Source organism: Eulemur rufifrons, chromosome 3 (genome assembly GCF_041146395.1).
Source record: "Eulemur rufifrons isolate Redbay chromosome 3, OSU_ERuf_1, whole genome shotgun sequence".
NCBI classification, from domain to species: domain Eukaryota; kingdom Metazoa; phylum Chordata; class Mammalia; order Primates; family Lemuridae; genus Eulemur; species Eulemur rufifrons.
Window position 1 is genome coordinate 47,212,540 of NC_090985.1, and position 16,728 is coordinate 47,229,267.

At 34.1% G+C, this 16,728-nt stretch overlaps 1 protein-coding gene across 2 annotated transcripts in view; it reads left to right on the forward strand.

The window, feature by feature from the left end:
• Nucleotides 1–3,060: 3,060 nt before the first annotated feature.
• Nucleotides 3,061–16,728, forward strand: part of TRPS1 (transcriptional repressor GATA binding 1) — a 194,640-nt gene continuing 180,972 nt past the window's right edge. The window contains exons 1-2 of one of the 2 annotated variants that reach the window (XM_069466066.1): nucleotides 3,061–3,097; nucleotides 6,304–7,241. In XM_069466066.1, coding sequence (XP_069322167.1) covers nucleotides 3,061–3,097; nucleotides 6,304–7,241 — 975 coding nt within the window. The remainder of the gene's footprint in view (nucleotides 3,098–6,303; nucleotides 7,242–16,728) is intronic. The other variant, XM_069466067.1, reaches the window with a different exon arrangement.

The window sequence follows — 16,728 nt, forward strand, 5'->3', positions numbered from 1 at the left end:
ATTAATTCGATGTGAATTAATAAGAGATTTATTTGATGGGAGTTGTTTGAAGGTGATGACATTTAAATCTCAACAGGATTTAAGATGTCCAAAATTACCTTTAAAGATTCAGGAACAGTCAATTCAGAGGGCAAATTAAATAGAAATGGATAGCAAAGAACAGGATATGACATTGAGTTTATGAAATTTGAAGCAGTTTACAAAAAAAGTGATCTACCATTGAAGTATTGCCCTGGAATCTAAAGGAATAGAAGACATTTAAACTTCAGTAATTCTTGGGTTTGTGAATTGGATAAACAATGTTCTCTTGCATTTTATAGTTCACTTAAGCAATCTGATTTTGATCTGTATATATGGAGGAGACAGGATTCAAGTGTTTTTTTTTTTTTTCTAAACCAATGAGAAAACACATATGTTCTTTAAAAACCGAACTTTATGTATTGTTCATATGGAAGCTATCTAGTTTGCTATAGGCCCAAGACTTGACCTTCCTTTTATTTCGCTATCACTTGCTTAATTCTTTAAATACTTTGTGGGGACTTTTGATCAAAAGAAATATTTTGTTATTTTTTTCTTTCTTTTAAATATTTTTTATAAAAGCTTCATGAAATATATAATTAATAACTGAGTTTTCCTATGCTGATGATACAACCAAGTGTGGAAAAAAAGATGTTTGTTAAGAAGCCCATCATGACTTTTCTTTTTGTGTTAAGCTTTGATTTCAAACACTTGAAAGTTTTATTATCTAGAAAAAAAAATAAAATGTCATCTGGTATTATATATTATGAAAATAAGAAATGCTACTTATAATAAAGATAATCATGCTCAGTGGTATCTGAAACTGAGGTCAAATTACATAATCTTGCCCTCCTAATTTTTTACAGTCTTTTCTGGATGTATATATACACACATATATATGCGTATATATGAAATGATATTTTGAAAGATACTCAAAAGTTTTCATTTTCTTTGAGAATGAAGAATTCCTTATAATCATTTTCTTTGCATTTGAAATAGATCCTTCTTTCTTAAATTAATGACATCTAATAAAATTAAAGTCATTTTGCTTAATGTATCTGGCAGATAGATGATGCTGGATATATATATATTGAATGGGTGAATGTTGGAAGAAATGAATAACTGAGTAAAGGAGAGGCATCTGTGGTATTTAGGCCATTTTTAGTACTCAGTGGTTTAATATTTTATAGTCTTTCAACAAAATTGGAAAAAGGTTTTCTAAGGTAAAACTGAAATTCCATTAACAAGAACCATTATAGAATTGCAGAGGCAGGAGGAAGTTTAAAAATGATTTAATTCCCTCATTATACTGATAAGAATAGAGGTTTAGAGAAGCAAAGGGACTAGCCCTTGATCACATCAGCAGGTGATTTGAATTAGATCCAGAAACTGGACACATGATTTCCATACTATTCTTCTTCCTTAGGTTTTGATTCTTTACTGTGTTTAGGGTCAAGATACTACAAAGAACATAGAACTTACATCTCTTACCTTCAAGGAGTTTCTCATCTAATGGAAATAAATCCTAGCTTTTATCTGCATTAGATGATGTGTAATCGAAGCTCTGTAAATTACTGTAATAGTTGATCATTTCTTTGGTTAAATAATTTATTTGATTGTCTATTGCAAGGTTATCTGGTGCAAGAATATTTCATAAATGTATGTGTGTATATATTTATATATAGTTATATATTATATATATAACATGCACGAAAATATAACTATATATATACATGAATGAAAAATAACTAAATTATTAGTGGACAATTCAAAATATCAAGGTAATAATAGAAAACTAAAAATCCCTTTTGCTGTAAGGGTGCCCTCCTGAGTTTATGATTCAGTCTTCTATCGAAGAATTTTTTTCCTATATATTTAAGTGAGAAACAGTAGTTAACAGAATTTAACCTCTAATGCTGATTATTTCCACCGTCTAAATCTGTCTAAATGATACTGTAACATAGAAATAGTGCACTCTCCTACTTTTTAATAATAGCAAATGCTTTTGCTAAGAAAACAGAAAGCTTTTAGATTTGTTTTAATTTATAAAGAAATATGGTTAATTAAGAGTAGAAATTTATAATTTTTGCAGCTGGAATGTCTTATATCTCAACAGTGAAAATTAATACAAATAGAGCATTTAGGGGAAGCTAAATATTTTTTAACCTGCTAAAATACCTTGGCACATAATATGCATTCCTATTGTATGGGCTGTTAAGGAGCATTCGTGTGTTTGTATAGGTGGAGAGTAATTTAAATGTGGACCTGCTCACTATTACCCCAAGAGGACGATTATTTACCTCACAATTAAAAAGAGGACATAAATTAGCAGTTTTGAGCCTTGTAGTTCTTGTTTAACTTCTTCAACTCCTTTTGTCCAATCGCTTTTAGCCCCATTGTCTAAACTGGCAGTTTATAGTGGACCTACCTTAACTGGCATTTTGAACTTTTTCTTTTTGTGGTCTGTACGATGATTATTGCTAAGTTTAAAATAGAGTAGCCAAGACTGATGATTAAGGTTCATTGATGTGATTAAATGTTTTAACAGTTTAAAATTTTCCCTATAAAAGCCATTGCTGGTATTTACAAATTAAGAACTTTCCCCCGACCCCAATGTAGGTAAGTATTATAATCATTAGGGTTGAGGGTGTTTTAGAGGTTAAATAATTTCACCAACATTGCAGTCTGTTATGGAAATGACTTCTTGTCCTGTAATCTTTTATATCATGTTCCTCCTTCTCCCATTGCTTTATTAAAACCCAGGGGAGGGAGAGGATCTTATTCAAGATCTGCACATGCTTTTATCAGATACCTTTCAAGCAGCCTATGATGCTGGCATATTAATGTGTTTTAGGTGTGAAACATGAAGGTATGTTTACATCATTTAGGAAGGAAAATATTTTTTTTGCTTTGTTTTGCAGATGTACAGATCAGCTCTCAAAATGTCTTCTGTGTCTTCCGAGCTTCTTCTAAGACAATTGCATTAGCCTCCTGCTAGTTGACTAATAGAATTAATAATTGTAAAAAGCACTCTAAAGCCACATGCCTTATGAAGTCAATGCTGGGTATGATTTTACAAGTATGTGATCTATTTTTTCAAGTGAAAATGTTAACTGGAAAAGTTCTTGGCACACAGTAAAACATCGTGCAATCTGTTATTTGTCTTAGAGATAATAACTTGAGGGTGGCTATGGTCTTAACGGTATCTAACTTATGACTTGCTAGGGGAGTTTCTTCCACTTGGAAGTATTGCAAATGTGCTTATATTTACATAATATGTCACTCTGAAAAATTATGATGATATCGTTCCAGTAAAAAATTATTTTTTCTATAGCTACTTCAAAGTAGAGTCAACTAAATTAAGTAGGATTTTTTAAAAACAGCAACCAAAGAGAACATGCCCCTGCCCCCACAACAAAAATTAAAACCCAAATGACCTTTTTGATACTTCTTTGAAGTTTTAGCAGTTTAACATTCTTTGCAATGTATATTATTAAGGGCTCTATTCAACATAAGGAGTCAGTGAGTCATATGCATTCTAAATGTCTGTTGAGTGGAAGAAGGAACTGAAATTTGAAAAGATGATAATCTAATTAAATCATAGTTTCTCTCAGACATTAATGATGCTGGTTGAGTAGTTTTTAACTATGACCCATTACATCTCTTCATAGTAACAATAAATCAGCAAGATCTAAAACTTCCTTTGTGCTGAAAAATATAAGTTTTTTCAATATTAATGTATTTAGATCTATTCACTTTTAAGTATTTTATCTTTTTTCCTTTGCTATTTAAAATGTTTCCATTTTTACAATCACCTTGACATTAATATATGAGCATAAGCCATTTCCTCTTCATTTTGATGGAAGGATAACCTTAGTGAATTGAATTAGTTCTTTCTTATTTCTTCATGAGTCCTGCCTTTCCATATAGGATTTTTTATCTTTTTCATGTAACCGTATCCATTTCATTTAGGTGAGTCATTGTTATATTCTAGTTACATTAAGGAGATGGTCAAATACAAATGATATAGTAGTTATTCAGTATTTGTCCAAGGACAGATTTTATTATAAATAGTTACTAAAGACATTATGTGTCATGGAAAAAATAATCAGGAAATTCTGGAGGGAAAGACAAGAGATCTGTACCAAGCCATCACATTTTTATATGTAGCAATGTCTCATTTTCTGTAACCTAGAATGCCTTTTACTGTAGGCCAAGCTAAAACAGTGTATATTTTGCTTAAATTTATATTTTTAAATAATTTCTTTAGCATCCCCATTTATTCTTTTTTTTTTCTTTTTTATTTTTCCCTTTGTTGCCTACCAGTAAAATTGCCCTCAGTTCCATGTGTCATTACACCCTCCCAAGGTTACTTTAGTCACTTCTGACAGAGGAACAGAGGACTCCTAAAATGTTGAAATTAACAAATAAGAGATTGAAATGCAAACATTAAAAAAATTAACTAATGTTTCCTTTTTTAATGATGGTTACCCAGCTTAATTAATTTTAAGGTCCAATGGAATGATACCAAGGTGATGTGCATATTCCCCTTTCTTCCCATAGGAGGCCAGGCAGCTTTACATTGCCCCATGAACATCATCGCTTGCACTTGAAACTTTAGTCTTTCTTCCTATACATACATTTGTTTTTTGTTCCATGAGGGAGATGCTATGGATATTTGATAACATTATTCGTATATAAGAACAGTGTGCTGTCTTAAGTACAATTATACTGATTTTGACATATTCAGTAAAGTGAATTTTTACCTTGTAAATGATTCCTTATACTACAACTGGTGCATTATCCTTCTTCAGTGATTCATATTATAAAAATTCTGCTTGACCAGCTTTTCAGAAGCAAAGGTACAACCGTATATACAAAGCCAGTATGGTTCCTCAGCATTTGTGAGAAATTATAGATGAAAACGACGAAACCATGTTATTAATTTGGATTTTCTCAGCGCGTTTTGGATAATTGTGGTGTAACTAACTCTGTTAAATCGGTCCTTATGGCAGAGTTGGCTAAAAGAAGGCTTGTTTTATTAGAACGTAACAGGTGGAATTTTCCAAGAGACATTTGGGGTGATGACTTAAAAAGCACTCGCCAGTTTTTCAGCTAAGTGATTAGGGAACACAGGCCACAGAATGGAACCCAGTCCTCGACTAGCCTTTGCTAATGCAGCCTTTTATTGACATGATACAAATTGTTTCTTATTTCTCTATATTAGAGTTCTGACTCATTAGACCCCGGTATAAGAATTTGTTACAGCATTCTTCTTTTGACCTCAGTCACTGATGCCACTGACTTACTTGAAAGGCATAGCTGAGCTAGCATGTAAAGGTAAACCATAGGAAATTGTTAATGTTTTGCCATTTTGAGCAAAACAATGGCAACATCATATGGTTCAACTTAATATTTCACCTTACTCAACTTTCAGTGCTCCTGATAGTGGAAGTGGTACTATTTTCACCAGACTATATGCATAGAAATCCAGGGCTTAGTTAGGTTCCCCATTATGCTGGATGGAGCTGGATGGTCAGGTAAAATCTGACCTGACCACTGTGATGCACACCACGTCTTCCTTCTAATTTTTAGGCAAGTTTCACGTGGAGTTTAAAGAAATTTGTTGGTAGATCAGAAATGAAATATTTGTTGTGCTCCTTTTCCTGAAAGTAATGGGGCAGTTTTCACTCTGTTTATAACATGGCTGTTTGCCTTTTTGAGTATTAAGATGTTTTGGTTCAAACTATATTTATATTCTGGTTGCACAGTATAACAATGTTGAATTCCAATTTATATCATTTATATATACATATACATATCATATAAATAAACGTGTAATGTATATTCTATAAACATAAACATGTATATATATTTTATAAACATGTGTACATGTATAACATATAACATGTATAAATATGTAAGAGTGTGTGTGTGTGTGTATATATATATCATTGACTGTAACTGAAGAAAGAAATTGGGCAAAAATATAATTGCAAGGAAAGAATAAGTAATAGGAAGGCTAGGCCGATTAATAAAAATGAATTATTTAATATTCATAAAACAATTCTAAAATAATAAATGTAACAAAAATAATTCTAAATGCAAATTGTTTGCTTTAGTCTCAAAGTTTTGCTATTTTTAAAACTGATTTTTTTTCCTAGAGCAAGTATTTTATCATGCACCTTAAAAAACATGAATAGGATAAGAAAATATTCTAGATTCAACCATTTATGTGTAATTTCCAAATAACTCTGTATCTGCCTTTTCCGTGTATTTTTACAGATATGGTCCGGAAAAAGAACCCCCCTCTGAGAAACGTTGCTAGTGACGGCGAGGGCCAGACCCTGGAGCCTATAGGTACAGAAAGCAAGGTATCTGGAAAGAGCAAAGAATTTTCTGCGGATCAGATGTCAGAAAATACGGATCAGAGCGATGCTGCAGAAATAAATAATAAGGAGGAACATAGCTTGCATGTTCAAGATCCATCTTCTAGCACTAAAAAGGACTTAAAAAGTTCAGTCCTGAGTGAGAAGGCTGGCTTTAATTATGAAAGCCCCAGTAAGGGAGGAAACCTTCCCTCCTTTCCACATGATGAGGTGACAGACAGAAATATGTTGGCTTTCTCATCTCCAGCTGCTGGGGGAGTCTGCGAGCCCTTGAAGTCTCCTCAAAGAGCAGAGGCAGATGACCCTCAAGATATGGCTTGCACCCCATCAGGGGACTCATTGGAGACAAAGGAAGATCAGAAGATGTCACCAAAGGCTACCGAGGAAACAGGGCAAGCGCAGAGTGTTCAAGCCAATTGTCAAGGTTTGAGCCCAGTTTCAGTGGCCTCAAAAAACCCACAAGTGCCTTCAGATGGGGGTGTAAGAATGAGTAAATCCAAAACTGACTTATTGGTGAATGAGTTATTGGTGAACCCAGACCCGGCACCTCTGTCTCCAGAGCTTCAGGACTTTAAATGCAATATCTGTGGATATGGTTACTATGGCAACGACCCCACAGATCTGATTAAGCACTTCCGAAAGTATCACTTAGGACTGCATAACCGCACCAGGCAGGATGCTGAGCTGGACAGCAAAATCTTGGCCCTTCATAACATGGTGCAGTTCAGCCATTCCAAAGACTTCCAGAAGGTCAACCGCTCTGTGCTTTCTGGTGTGCTGCAGGACATCAATTCTTCAAGGCCTGTTTTACTAAATGGGACCTATGATGTGCAGGTTTGTGCTTTGTCTTGTGATCTCTTTGTACAGAAAAAAGTAATTAGTAATGGAATGTGAATTCTTACATGCATGTTAAAACCAAGGTTCCAATACCAAACAGGTAGCCTGCTAGATCCAGCAGAAGAGGTGGGCACACTCCATAGCTACTTCATCCAAATGTGTATGCAGAGTTGTCTTTAGCCTCTTTTTATGGAAAACAATCTCAGCATCTCTACTAGTTTGGGAAAAGTATTTTTTATGGAATTAGCTAAGCTTCATATTTCTGGACATATTTCATGGTAATTTGATGTTTTCACAGTCTTCTAAAAATGACACTAATCTTTACGGTTATACATGATAATAATTCATGCCTTGTTCTAGTTTCAGATAAAAGGCTTTTGCTATAATCTTTCCTTCAGTGAGTGTCTTTCCTGTGTCTTGGATTAGGATTTGATTTTATACTCATTTTGACTAGATTTGGGTCATATTGATGGTTGCAGAGATACACTTCTGCAAAAGCAAACTAATTGCAAGTGAAAATTTGGGAATAACATTTTATATTGATTAAAAAGAAGTCAATGTGATTGTAAGTACTAGGGACACGGGAATGGCCTTGGTGCGGGCCAATAAAACATTCCTTTCTGCATTTAAGGAAAATGGCAATAATTTATGAAAGCATTTTTAGTAATAATTTAGATTTACACTTTTATTAAAACCGGCATACCTTTTTTATATACTTTTTTGTCTTTAGTTTATGGCGTATGTGAAATGGAAAAAAAAATAAACCTTACCATTTCAAATAGAGTGAAACATGGAACTTAGTCTAAGGAAATGTATTCTTTTAATTTTAGCAGTTTTATCATCATTGAAACTCATTGTCAGCTTGAGAAAGTGTATTAGTTTTTGTTACAGTCTGTAGCTTTTTATTGTATTATTAGGCCAGGAGATATCAAAATATATTAGGTTTAATATTAACCTTCTTTAGGAATGATTAGAAGTACCAGAGAACTGATGAAATCACATCACAATTATTGGACCTATTAAATCCCTTAAAATATCGGTCATTTTTATCAACTCAATAGCTACAGCTCATTTGTCTTAGACCTCCCTATTGACCTAGTGTCAATTAAGAAAGACAGGCAAAGGGGTTATAAATAACAGGTAGTGAACGTATTTTGCAGTACTTGTGAGAAGAATCAGAAGAGAAATTTCGGCGTTCTTTAAATGTCAGAATGGCAATCTTACCGCTTTAAGGGAGATACAGAAGAACTCTTAAAAAAGCTAGTTTCATTTTGGTAAAGCTCTCTAAAAATTCCATCTTACTTTATGAATTTCCACAAATAGAATTATTTCTGTGGAGTAGCAAATTAAGCCAACGTAGTTATTATGCATAACAGCTACATGCTTTGAACTGCTGTCTTATTAAAGATCATTTCACTGTCTTATGTCAGATACACTCTGCTATCAAACTATGATTGGAAAGCAAATACGTGTGTTAGATAAAAGGGTTGGAAGTGAATAATGTCAGTATGTGAAACAGTGTTTTATAATTAGCAAGTAATATGATGTTAATACCTGGATTTCCGGCAGGAGTTTCAGTTTGTGCACTCTGGGGACAACTTCTGAGGGAGGCTGATCTAGGCTGTCAGGAAGGCTCTAAAACGAAGATTACTAAGGCCTATCGTTTGGAAGAATTCAGATTTTTAAACACACTTCCATTTCCCCCAAACAGTTATTTGTTAGGTTCTTAGTTATTTATAGTAAAGTTTATGTTTGGGTAGAACAAGCTGGACACTTTTCCTGGGCAGTGATTTTAGAAATAAAACAGATGTGTGAGCTCTCTGAGTTTGAACTAATACAACTAGAAATAAAACAGCTGATCCAGACTATGCAGTCTACTAAATCCTTGCAGCACACAGTAAAGAAGACAAAAAGTGGTAGGAAATAGCACACAGGAAGATAACCTTGTTAAGATCAATTTTTTTTCCAAAACAAGATAATATTGCTAAAAATAGGAAAAAAGCAATCCGAGAAAAGGGGGTGATTATTTCAAAGAAACAACTAGATTTTGAAACACGTCTAAAGGGTTAACTTCAGTTTATGAAGAGAACACTGACTGTACGTGTAGGCCCAATGCTAATCTTGAACGCTTTGTACATACACCAGATATTGATGCAGAAATATGTTGTGAAGATAAGTAATTTATTAATATTTTTATGCTGAAATAAATATTGAACAGCTTCTCTCTATGTGTAAACTGAATAAAAGCACATGTGAAATTTCCCTTTTTACCCACCAGTTTGTGTTGCTGAAATGCTATTTGAGAGATTCTTTCCTTGGCACTTGAACTGTGTGGAGGCTAAAAGCTGTGGGAGATAAATTGCTGACTATAGATTTCTTTAATGTGGTTTTGTCAGAAATACATAGTAAGTTAATGGCTTGTATGTATTCTGATAAAAAAATAGTTGGTAAATATGTGTATTATAGACAAATAGTCGTTCAATTTCAGGAATTATTTATATAAATCTATAATTTAAACTAACCGAAGTAATAGATGAACAATTCATTAATCTTTTTCAATTAAACTGGCCTTTTTTTTTTTTAAACATTAGGAACAGTTGGTGGCTAATGATAGATTTATGACATTTTAGGCCAAGAAAAAAGGAACAGAAGCCAGAAGCAAATGACTTAAAGAATTCTGTGGCTTTGATCTATATTTTGGTTTGACATGGATGATTTTAAATAATTTGAACCGACTTGAGTGCAAATATGAGATATATAGTTGGGAAAAAAAGAAGTACAGTAATTTAAACAAATTCTAATATTTCCAGTTCTAGGTTCAGATTATTTCCCATAGATTTGGAGGAATAATGGAAATTTAGACATACTCATACTGATAATATACACTTCTGTGTAAATTATATCACAAATAACAAGGAATTACAAATTTGTTAAAGTAGTGTCAAACAGCAATGTTTCTTTGTGCTGCATAGCACATGGAGCCCCAGCAGGATAATGGAAGTCACTGTAAAAAGCCACCATAAGGCCAGGACTGTCTTTTCTAAGTCTGTCGAATTCATGAGATTCTCCCCCGCACACCTTGAGGTAGCATTCCCAGCCCTGAAATCAGAAGAGATGTTGATCCTTTACCAAGGAAAACAAGAGAAGGTATAATGGCTAGCCAAGAGCTAATTGATTTGACCAGGATGTTAGTTTCCCAATTTTTCATTTTCCCTGCATGTTTTATCAATTTGTTATGCTTAAATACTTCAAAATAATGGATGTGGCACGATTGGTAAGCCCTTCATATAATTTTTACTCTCTGTATTCAGCCTTTGAGGTTCACGTATAGACCAATAATAAGACAAGAGATTGAGTTCTTAAAAAAGTAATTACAGCTTCTTTCTTTTTATTTCTGCTTTATTAAGCTTATATTTAAACCATCACTGAATGGAGGCCTGCATTAACAACGCGGACTTTGCTGTTTCATTAGGGCTTAATGTGCTGTGCATTAGGGCGTTTGCATCATTTTTATGGGGGAGCTTTTAGCTCTTAGATCAGGTTATAAAAGTAGAACTCCTGTCAAGTTGTGCTTCCCACGGGAAAGTGTTTACACTGTCCCAAGTTTATATAGTCATGATGTATGTGTTGCCTTTTCATATTAGTGAATCTTTTCTATTACTCTGCATTATTCAAGACTCCAAGGAGGTAGCTACTTGATTCCAGCTATTAAATTTATTTCGACCCTTAATGAAATTCTAAGGTTAATAGAAGAATCATATTATTAACTTACCAGGGTCTATCTTGTATTTGAGCTAGGAGTGCCACATTTCTGTTTTGTAAATATTTTTATCAGAGTTGCACAATATGTCATGTAAGAAGCAGGAAGAACAGATTTTAGAGAGAGGAAGTCATCCTTTGGATTTGTATTTTTAACATATTTAACTGTATCAGGTTTATAGATCTTTAGCACATACTAGTACAATCATTTGAACAGAAGATTACAGTTTGGTCTGAAAAAAAATCAGGGAACATTAATCTCATTGTGGTTTATTTTGACTTGTCTTGGATTTTACTTCCAAACATTTATTTTTTGCCTTGGCGTTTCCTTTGATCTGGAGTAGGAGGGAAGTTGTAGATCTTAGCAGGTTCTGTTTCTTTGTTTTTCTGAGTTGAGGACAATAGCACTTTAGAAAAACTGGTGAATGAGACTTTAATCGATTCAGACTGTCTATATAGAGTACAGAATGTTTGACATATGAACCCATGCTTATTTTCAGGACTGTGTCTCTTTAACAAGTAATAAAGTGTGCAAAATAAAACATATGCTCACCCCAAGGCCATAAAGCAAAGCAAAGTTCTGGCATATGCCAGGTTATTTTCATCAGTGGAGATCGCCGAGCTGGATAATGTAGCCACCGGAGTAGAGTAGTTTGACTATCTTAACTAATCCCTTTACCTGCATGACAGTTAAATCTCCATTTGGCTTTGTTACATGAAAGTGGGTACAATAAATGTCAGTCCCTCTTTGATTTTCAGTTTATTTGTTATCATTTAAAGAACATGTGTCATTTTGTAGAATATCAGCATTTCTCTCCAGGCAGAATGTTTAGAAGAAGAAATCATGGTTATCGGGGCATCCAGTCAAATTTAGCATTATTCAACTCTTAATAAAAGTTTTATCTCTCAAATGGGCCTCCTCTGCTAACCATATCAAGTCAGGAGATTATTCAGTATTTTTTATTTCTTGGGTCATTGTAATCACAGCATATGTGCAACTGTTGGGAACACAGATACACAAGTAGTGCGCCAACACCAGGACAGCTTGGAGAGAGAAAGTCGTTCCCTTCCTTTTTCTGATTGCCTTCGTGGGCTCTAGTTCTGAGAATCAGTAAACCTCTTGAATTCCTCATTAGATGATTCTGAATTTTGAAACAAGTGTTAGGCATTTTCAGAGTATCAGACAGATCAAATGTAAAATTTATTCTTCTGTATTACATTTGATTTGATTCATACTTCATCTTTTAGTTTATGTAATCAAAAATTGCATGCATCTTTTTTTTTTTTTTCTAATTTTGGATTCACAGCTAATAATAGCTAATGTTTATTAAGGATGTCTTATGTACATATGTGGATCTAAGTTCTTTACACATATTAATCAACTCATCTTCTTAAAAACCCTGGATAATAATATTATGTCTATTTGAAAAAAATGAGGAAACAGAAATAGATTAAAGGAACCCACCCAGTATCACCCAGTTGCATAAGTAGAGAGAATGGGATCCACACCAGGGGAGATAGGCTACAGAAGCCTGTCTTTACAGTCGTGCAGACATACAGCCTTCCTAAATATGAGTCTGAGTTTACTGCAGATAGAAAAGCAATTGAAGACAGGCCAATTGCATGTAAGGGAGGAGATGGAAGACTAATAAATCTGGGCTGTTTGATGCATACTCTGTGAATCACATTGAATTTGGGGAGTTTTGTGATTTTTTTTTTTTAGATCATCTGTTATCTACTTCATGTAGTGTAATGCTACCTTATTTAAACTTGCTAAGCTTACAATTGAAATCACTGAAAAGAAAATTAAGCTTGCTGATTTTTCTTTCTTTTAATTGTTAGGAGTCATTGTCCCTGCAGAAACTAGTTCTGGCATGGCGGGTTAGGGGCAAATTTTGATTTAATCAATTAAAGGTGCAATGTTTTATCCTGAAATTAAGGGATGTTTTATCCATGTGTTTGATTTATTTCATATTCCCCTCATTTAAGGATTTTTGGTTTAGGAAATTATGACTTAATAGATAGTCTGAGATTGTCTTCTGCTCTTCTAGTTATGAGGCACAATTTAGGTTGGTTTTTTAATGAAGATTAAATGTTAAGCAGATGCACCCTGTTCCCATTTATGTTCTCCAAGTCTGTGTAATTAAGGTTTTATCCCCGGCCTACATTCAGCGCAGGCATGGCTATGGAGGCAGAGAACAAATCAGCATGCCTTTGGAGTATCTAATTTGAGTGTGGTGGACACTCCAGCCATGCTTGGAGCTGTGTGATTTCACTGGACTCTGAAAGTGAGAGAAGTATAGGGTACAGCGAGCTGCTTGAGAGTTCAAATAATCTACCTGTCTAGCATTTCTCCTTTCATATTTAGGTGACCTGTTGATGCAAGATTAAAGAACACCTGAATTCTTTCATGTGTCCAGTAACATATTTGGGAATCTTATAATGAACCACAGTTCGTTCTAAGACCTGTTTTTCCAACTGATTGGTAGCTTGATATTCCACCAGTACCTCAAAGTCAACATCCGTAAAAGTGAAATTCCCCCAAACAACTTTTTTTTTTTTTTTTTTTGCTTTCTTTCTTCCATACTCCCATTTTCAATTCAGTCAAACTGGATATCTTGGAGTTACCCTGTGTTTCTTTCTGGTATTATCGTTCCTCAAACAGTTATAGTTTCTCCCATTCTTCCTGTCTTCATTCTTTTACTGTCATTGCCTTTATGTTTATTTAGTAAATTCTTACTGTTTTTTTTTTCTTTGTTTTCTTTCTCCGTCTGTTTTCCTTTGGTCTCTTTCTTTCCCTTCTTTTCTCGCTTCTCTGTTCCTGTCTCCTCTTCCTCTCCTTTCCTTTTGTTTCTTTTCCCTTCTGTTAATTTTTTATCTTCTTCCTTCCTCTTCTATTTTTTCTTTCCTCTCACCCTCTTGCTCTCTCCTCTCTCTTTTCCTCCCTCCTTCTCTTCCTCCTTCCTGCCTGTCTTTTCTCCTGCCGTCCTTCCTTCCCCTCTTCCCTTTCTTCCTTCATCCTTTTCAGAATTTTTAAAAATTCTACTTATAGATGAATCATCCTACATTTTACAGGAATTATAGTTCTACTTCTGTTAAAAAGCATATCTTCTAATCATATTTGTAACATATACGAATTATAGGATCTCAATAAGACAATACTTTTCTAAATTCTCTCTCACTATTCTTCTAGAAGGGGTAATAGTAAGAATAAGGCTGGCACATTTGTATTACTTGTTGCATAGCAGATACGATTGTGTAGCAGGTTCCATTTAAAGATGTGATGCCTCAATCCCCCTTGGTGTTTCCTGAGGGCGACTTGCATTGTTTTACTCTCATTGATAGCTTTTCTCATTGTGCTTCCTTCGCCTGAAATGTCTTTCCATGGTCACTGCCTTTGAAGCTTGTCTTCAAATGTCAACTCATCTATCCACAGCTCAGTTGTTTACCTCCAGAAGCTTTTGCTGACCCATCATTCTGGGTTAGGTGCTCTTCGTCTGTCTCCTCACGGAACCTGCTACTTCTCTCAGCGGAAGCTTGTACTCCACTGCTGTCGTCGTCTCTTTACTTGTGAGCTTTTTGTGCTAAACCATAGGTTGGTGTTTTAGACTCTGTCACTTCTTTTTGGATTCCCAGTGCTTGGCAGCAGATGTACAACTCAGCACCCTTCCCTGGGGGACGGTTCTTCCACATTTTCAGGGATTGGACTTTCCATTTTCTCATTCAAATACTCTTTAGAGCACACATACTATTCTTACACATCTCCCTCATGAGCCAGTGGCAACTGCAGGTCGGATGCAGGGGAGGAATGCTATGGAGAATCCACCTAGCTTTATAATCCACTTGCACTGCATTTTCTCTTTTGTTTCTTTTCTTATAAAAGATAGTTTTCCAAATTATTAAGACTGATCTTAAGATTTATAAAAGATAGCTTTCCAAATTATTAAGACTGATCTTTAAGATTGGTATTCTGTCATCCCAAATACCAGATTCAGAAAATTAGTTCAGAATTATACTGAGTAAAATGAAGAAACCAGTTTAAGGTAAACTGTTTATTGCTGTAATCCCAAAAGCCAATTATAAAAATGTGCATGATGAAGAATACGCAGTATTTTTTCTTTAAATGTGCCCCTTATACCAATTTAAGTTTTGGTCTCCCCACCCACCACCCTCCATTGGATGGCTCTGATAAATCCAAATGATGGAATTATTACAGTGACACCGATAGAAATAAGCTACAAGAATAAGCTATGCATGGCAGGAGAGGGAGATGATTGACATATAATTAGATTTGTTGCTGAAATTTTTAAACATTTAGTCTCCACTAAAAGTATATCACTGAAGCACACTCTATGTTCTGGAATGTTTTTTTGAAGCACTATATATGCAGAAATATTCCCTATGTATAATATATTAGCAAATTAATTTTGACTGTAGTTATTTTCAGCCAAGATAAGACCTTACAGATTTCTTCGTTATTTGAAACTTCAATATTTGAACAGTGATTTTTTTTTTAAAACAACTTAGCTTTTTATTTTTAAGGTTTTACTTTTTTGACTATCAGCCCATAACCTCAAGTCCTCTTAAATTAGTACCCTCATAATTGTCTCTGTTGCTATCAATTATAGTACTTGAAAATGAACCACATCTGAGAAAAGGTTTGTGTTTAGTTCAAACAACTCTTTTTTTTTTGCTACACTGAAAATAAGTACATGTGCTAAAGTGTCGTTTTAATAGTTCTGAGGCTTTAAAAAATATTTTCCTTTGACATATTCTTCTAGATATTATTATTAGTTTTTGCTCCATATTATTAGGAGGAAAGAAATAAATTGAGGTTAATGACCTTGAAAAAAGTCAACTCTTTTATAGTTTTCATTTCTACAGAAGTTTTACATTTTTATGAAAAGACATATGTAAATAAATTATACATAAAAGCCATGGAACATACTACAGGGAAGGAATAGTTTTTATAACTAGGGTTAAAATAGAATAAAAAGCCGTTATAGTACTCAGTGAAAATTTAAAATCTGTTCTTTTTCATGCCTTAACAGTTGTGTTGAGTGTTTCTATAGGACTTTAATTCTCAAATAAATGGCTTCATAGTCATTTGCTTTTGGGTGAAAGATGCATTTTTACTCTTTTGGAGAAGCTCATATATGTCAGTTCATGATAATGGTGCCATGAATTACTATGGATTCCTTATCCCAGGTAACTTCAGGGGCCTTGGTGAGAAATTTCCATCTGTGCTCACATCTCCCTTCAGTTCACTCATTCATTCAACTAGAATGCCTGCTTACTTCCAAATGTGAATAAGATACTATTTCTATAGCCCAAGAAGGAATATAAGTAGATGCATTCCCTTTAGTAATAGCAAAATTGAACTTTTTCATTTATAGCTAAAAATACAGGTAGTGACGTCTATTTGAGTTTGTCACTGAATGACTTTGCCACCTCTTTATTTAGTCTGTTCATCCCATTGTTGGGAGAAATTTACTTGGATGGTTCATTTTATTAAATGATAATCATGTCCATGTGCATATTACTGTAGAGTGTGCTATCTAATATGGTATTCCCTAGACACATGTGCTATTTAAATTTCAGTTAATTACATATTAAATTAATGAAAAATTAAGAAAAATACTTTAAATTAAAATAAATTTAAAAATCAGTTCTTCATTTGTACTGGCCCTATTTCATGTACTCAGTAGTCACACGTGGCTAGTGG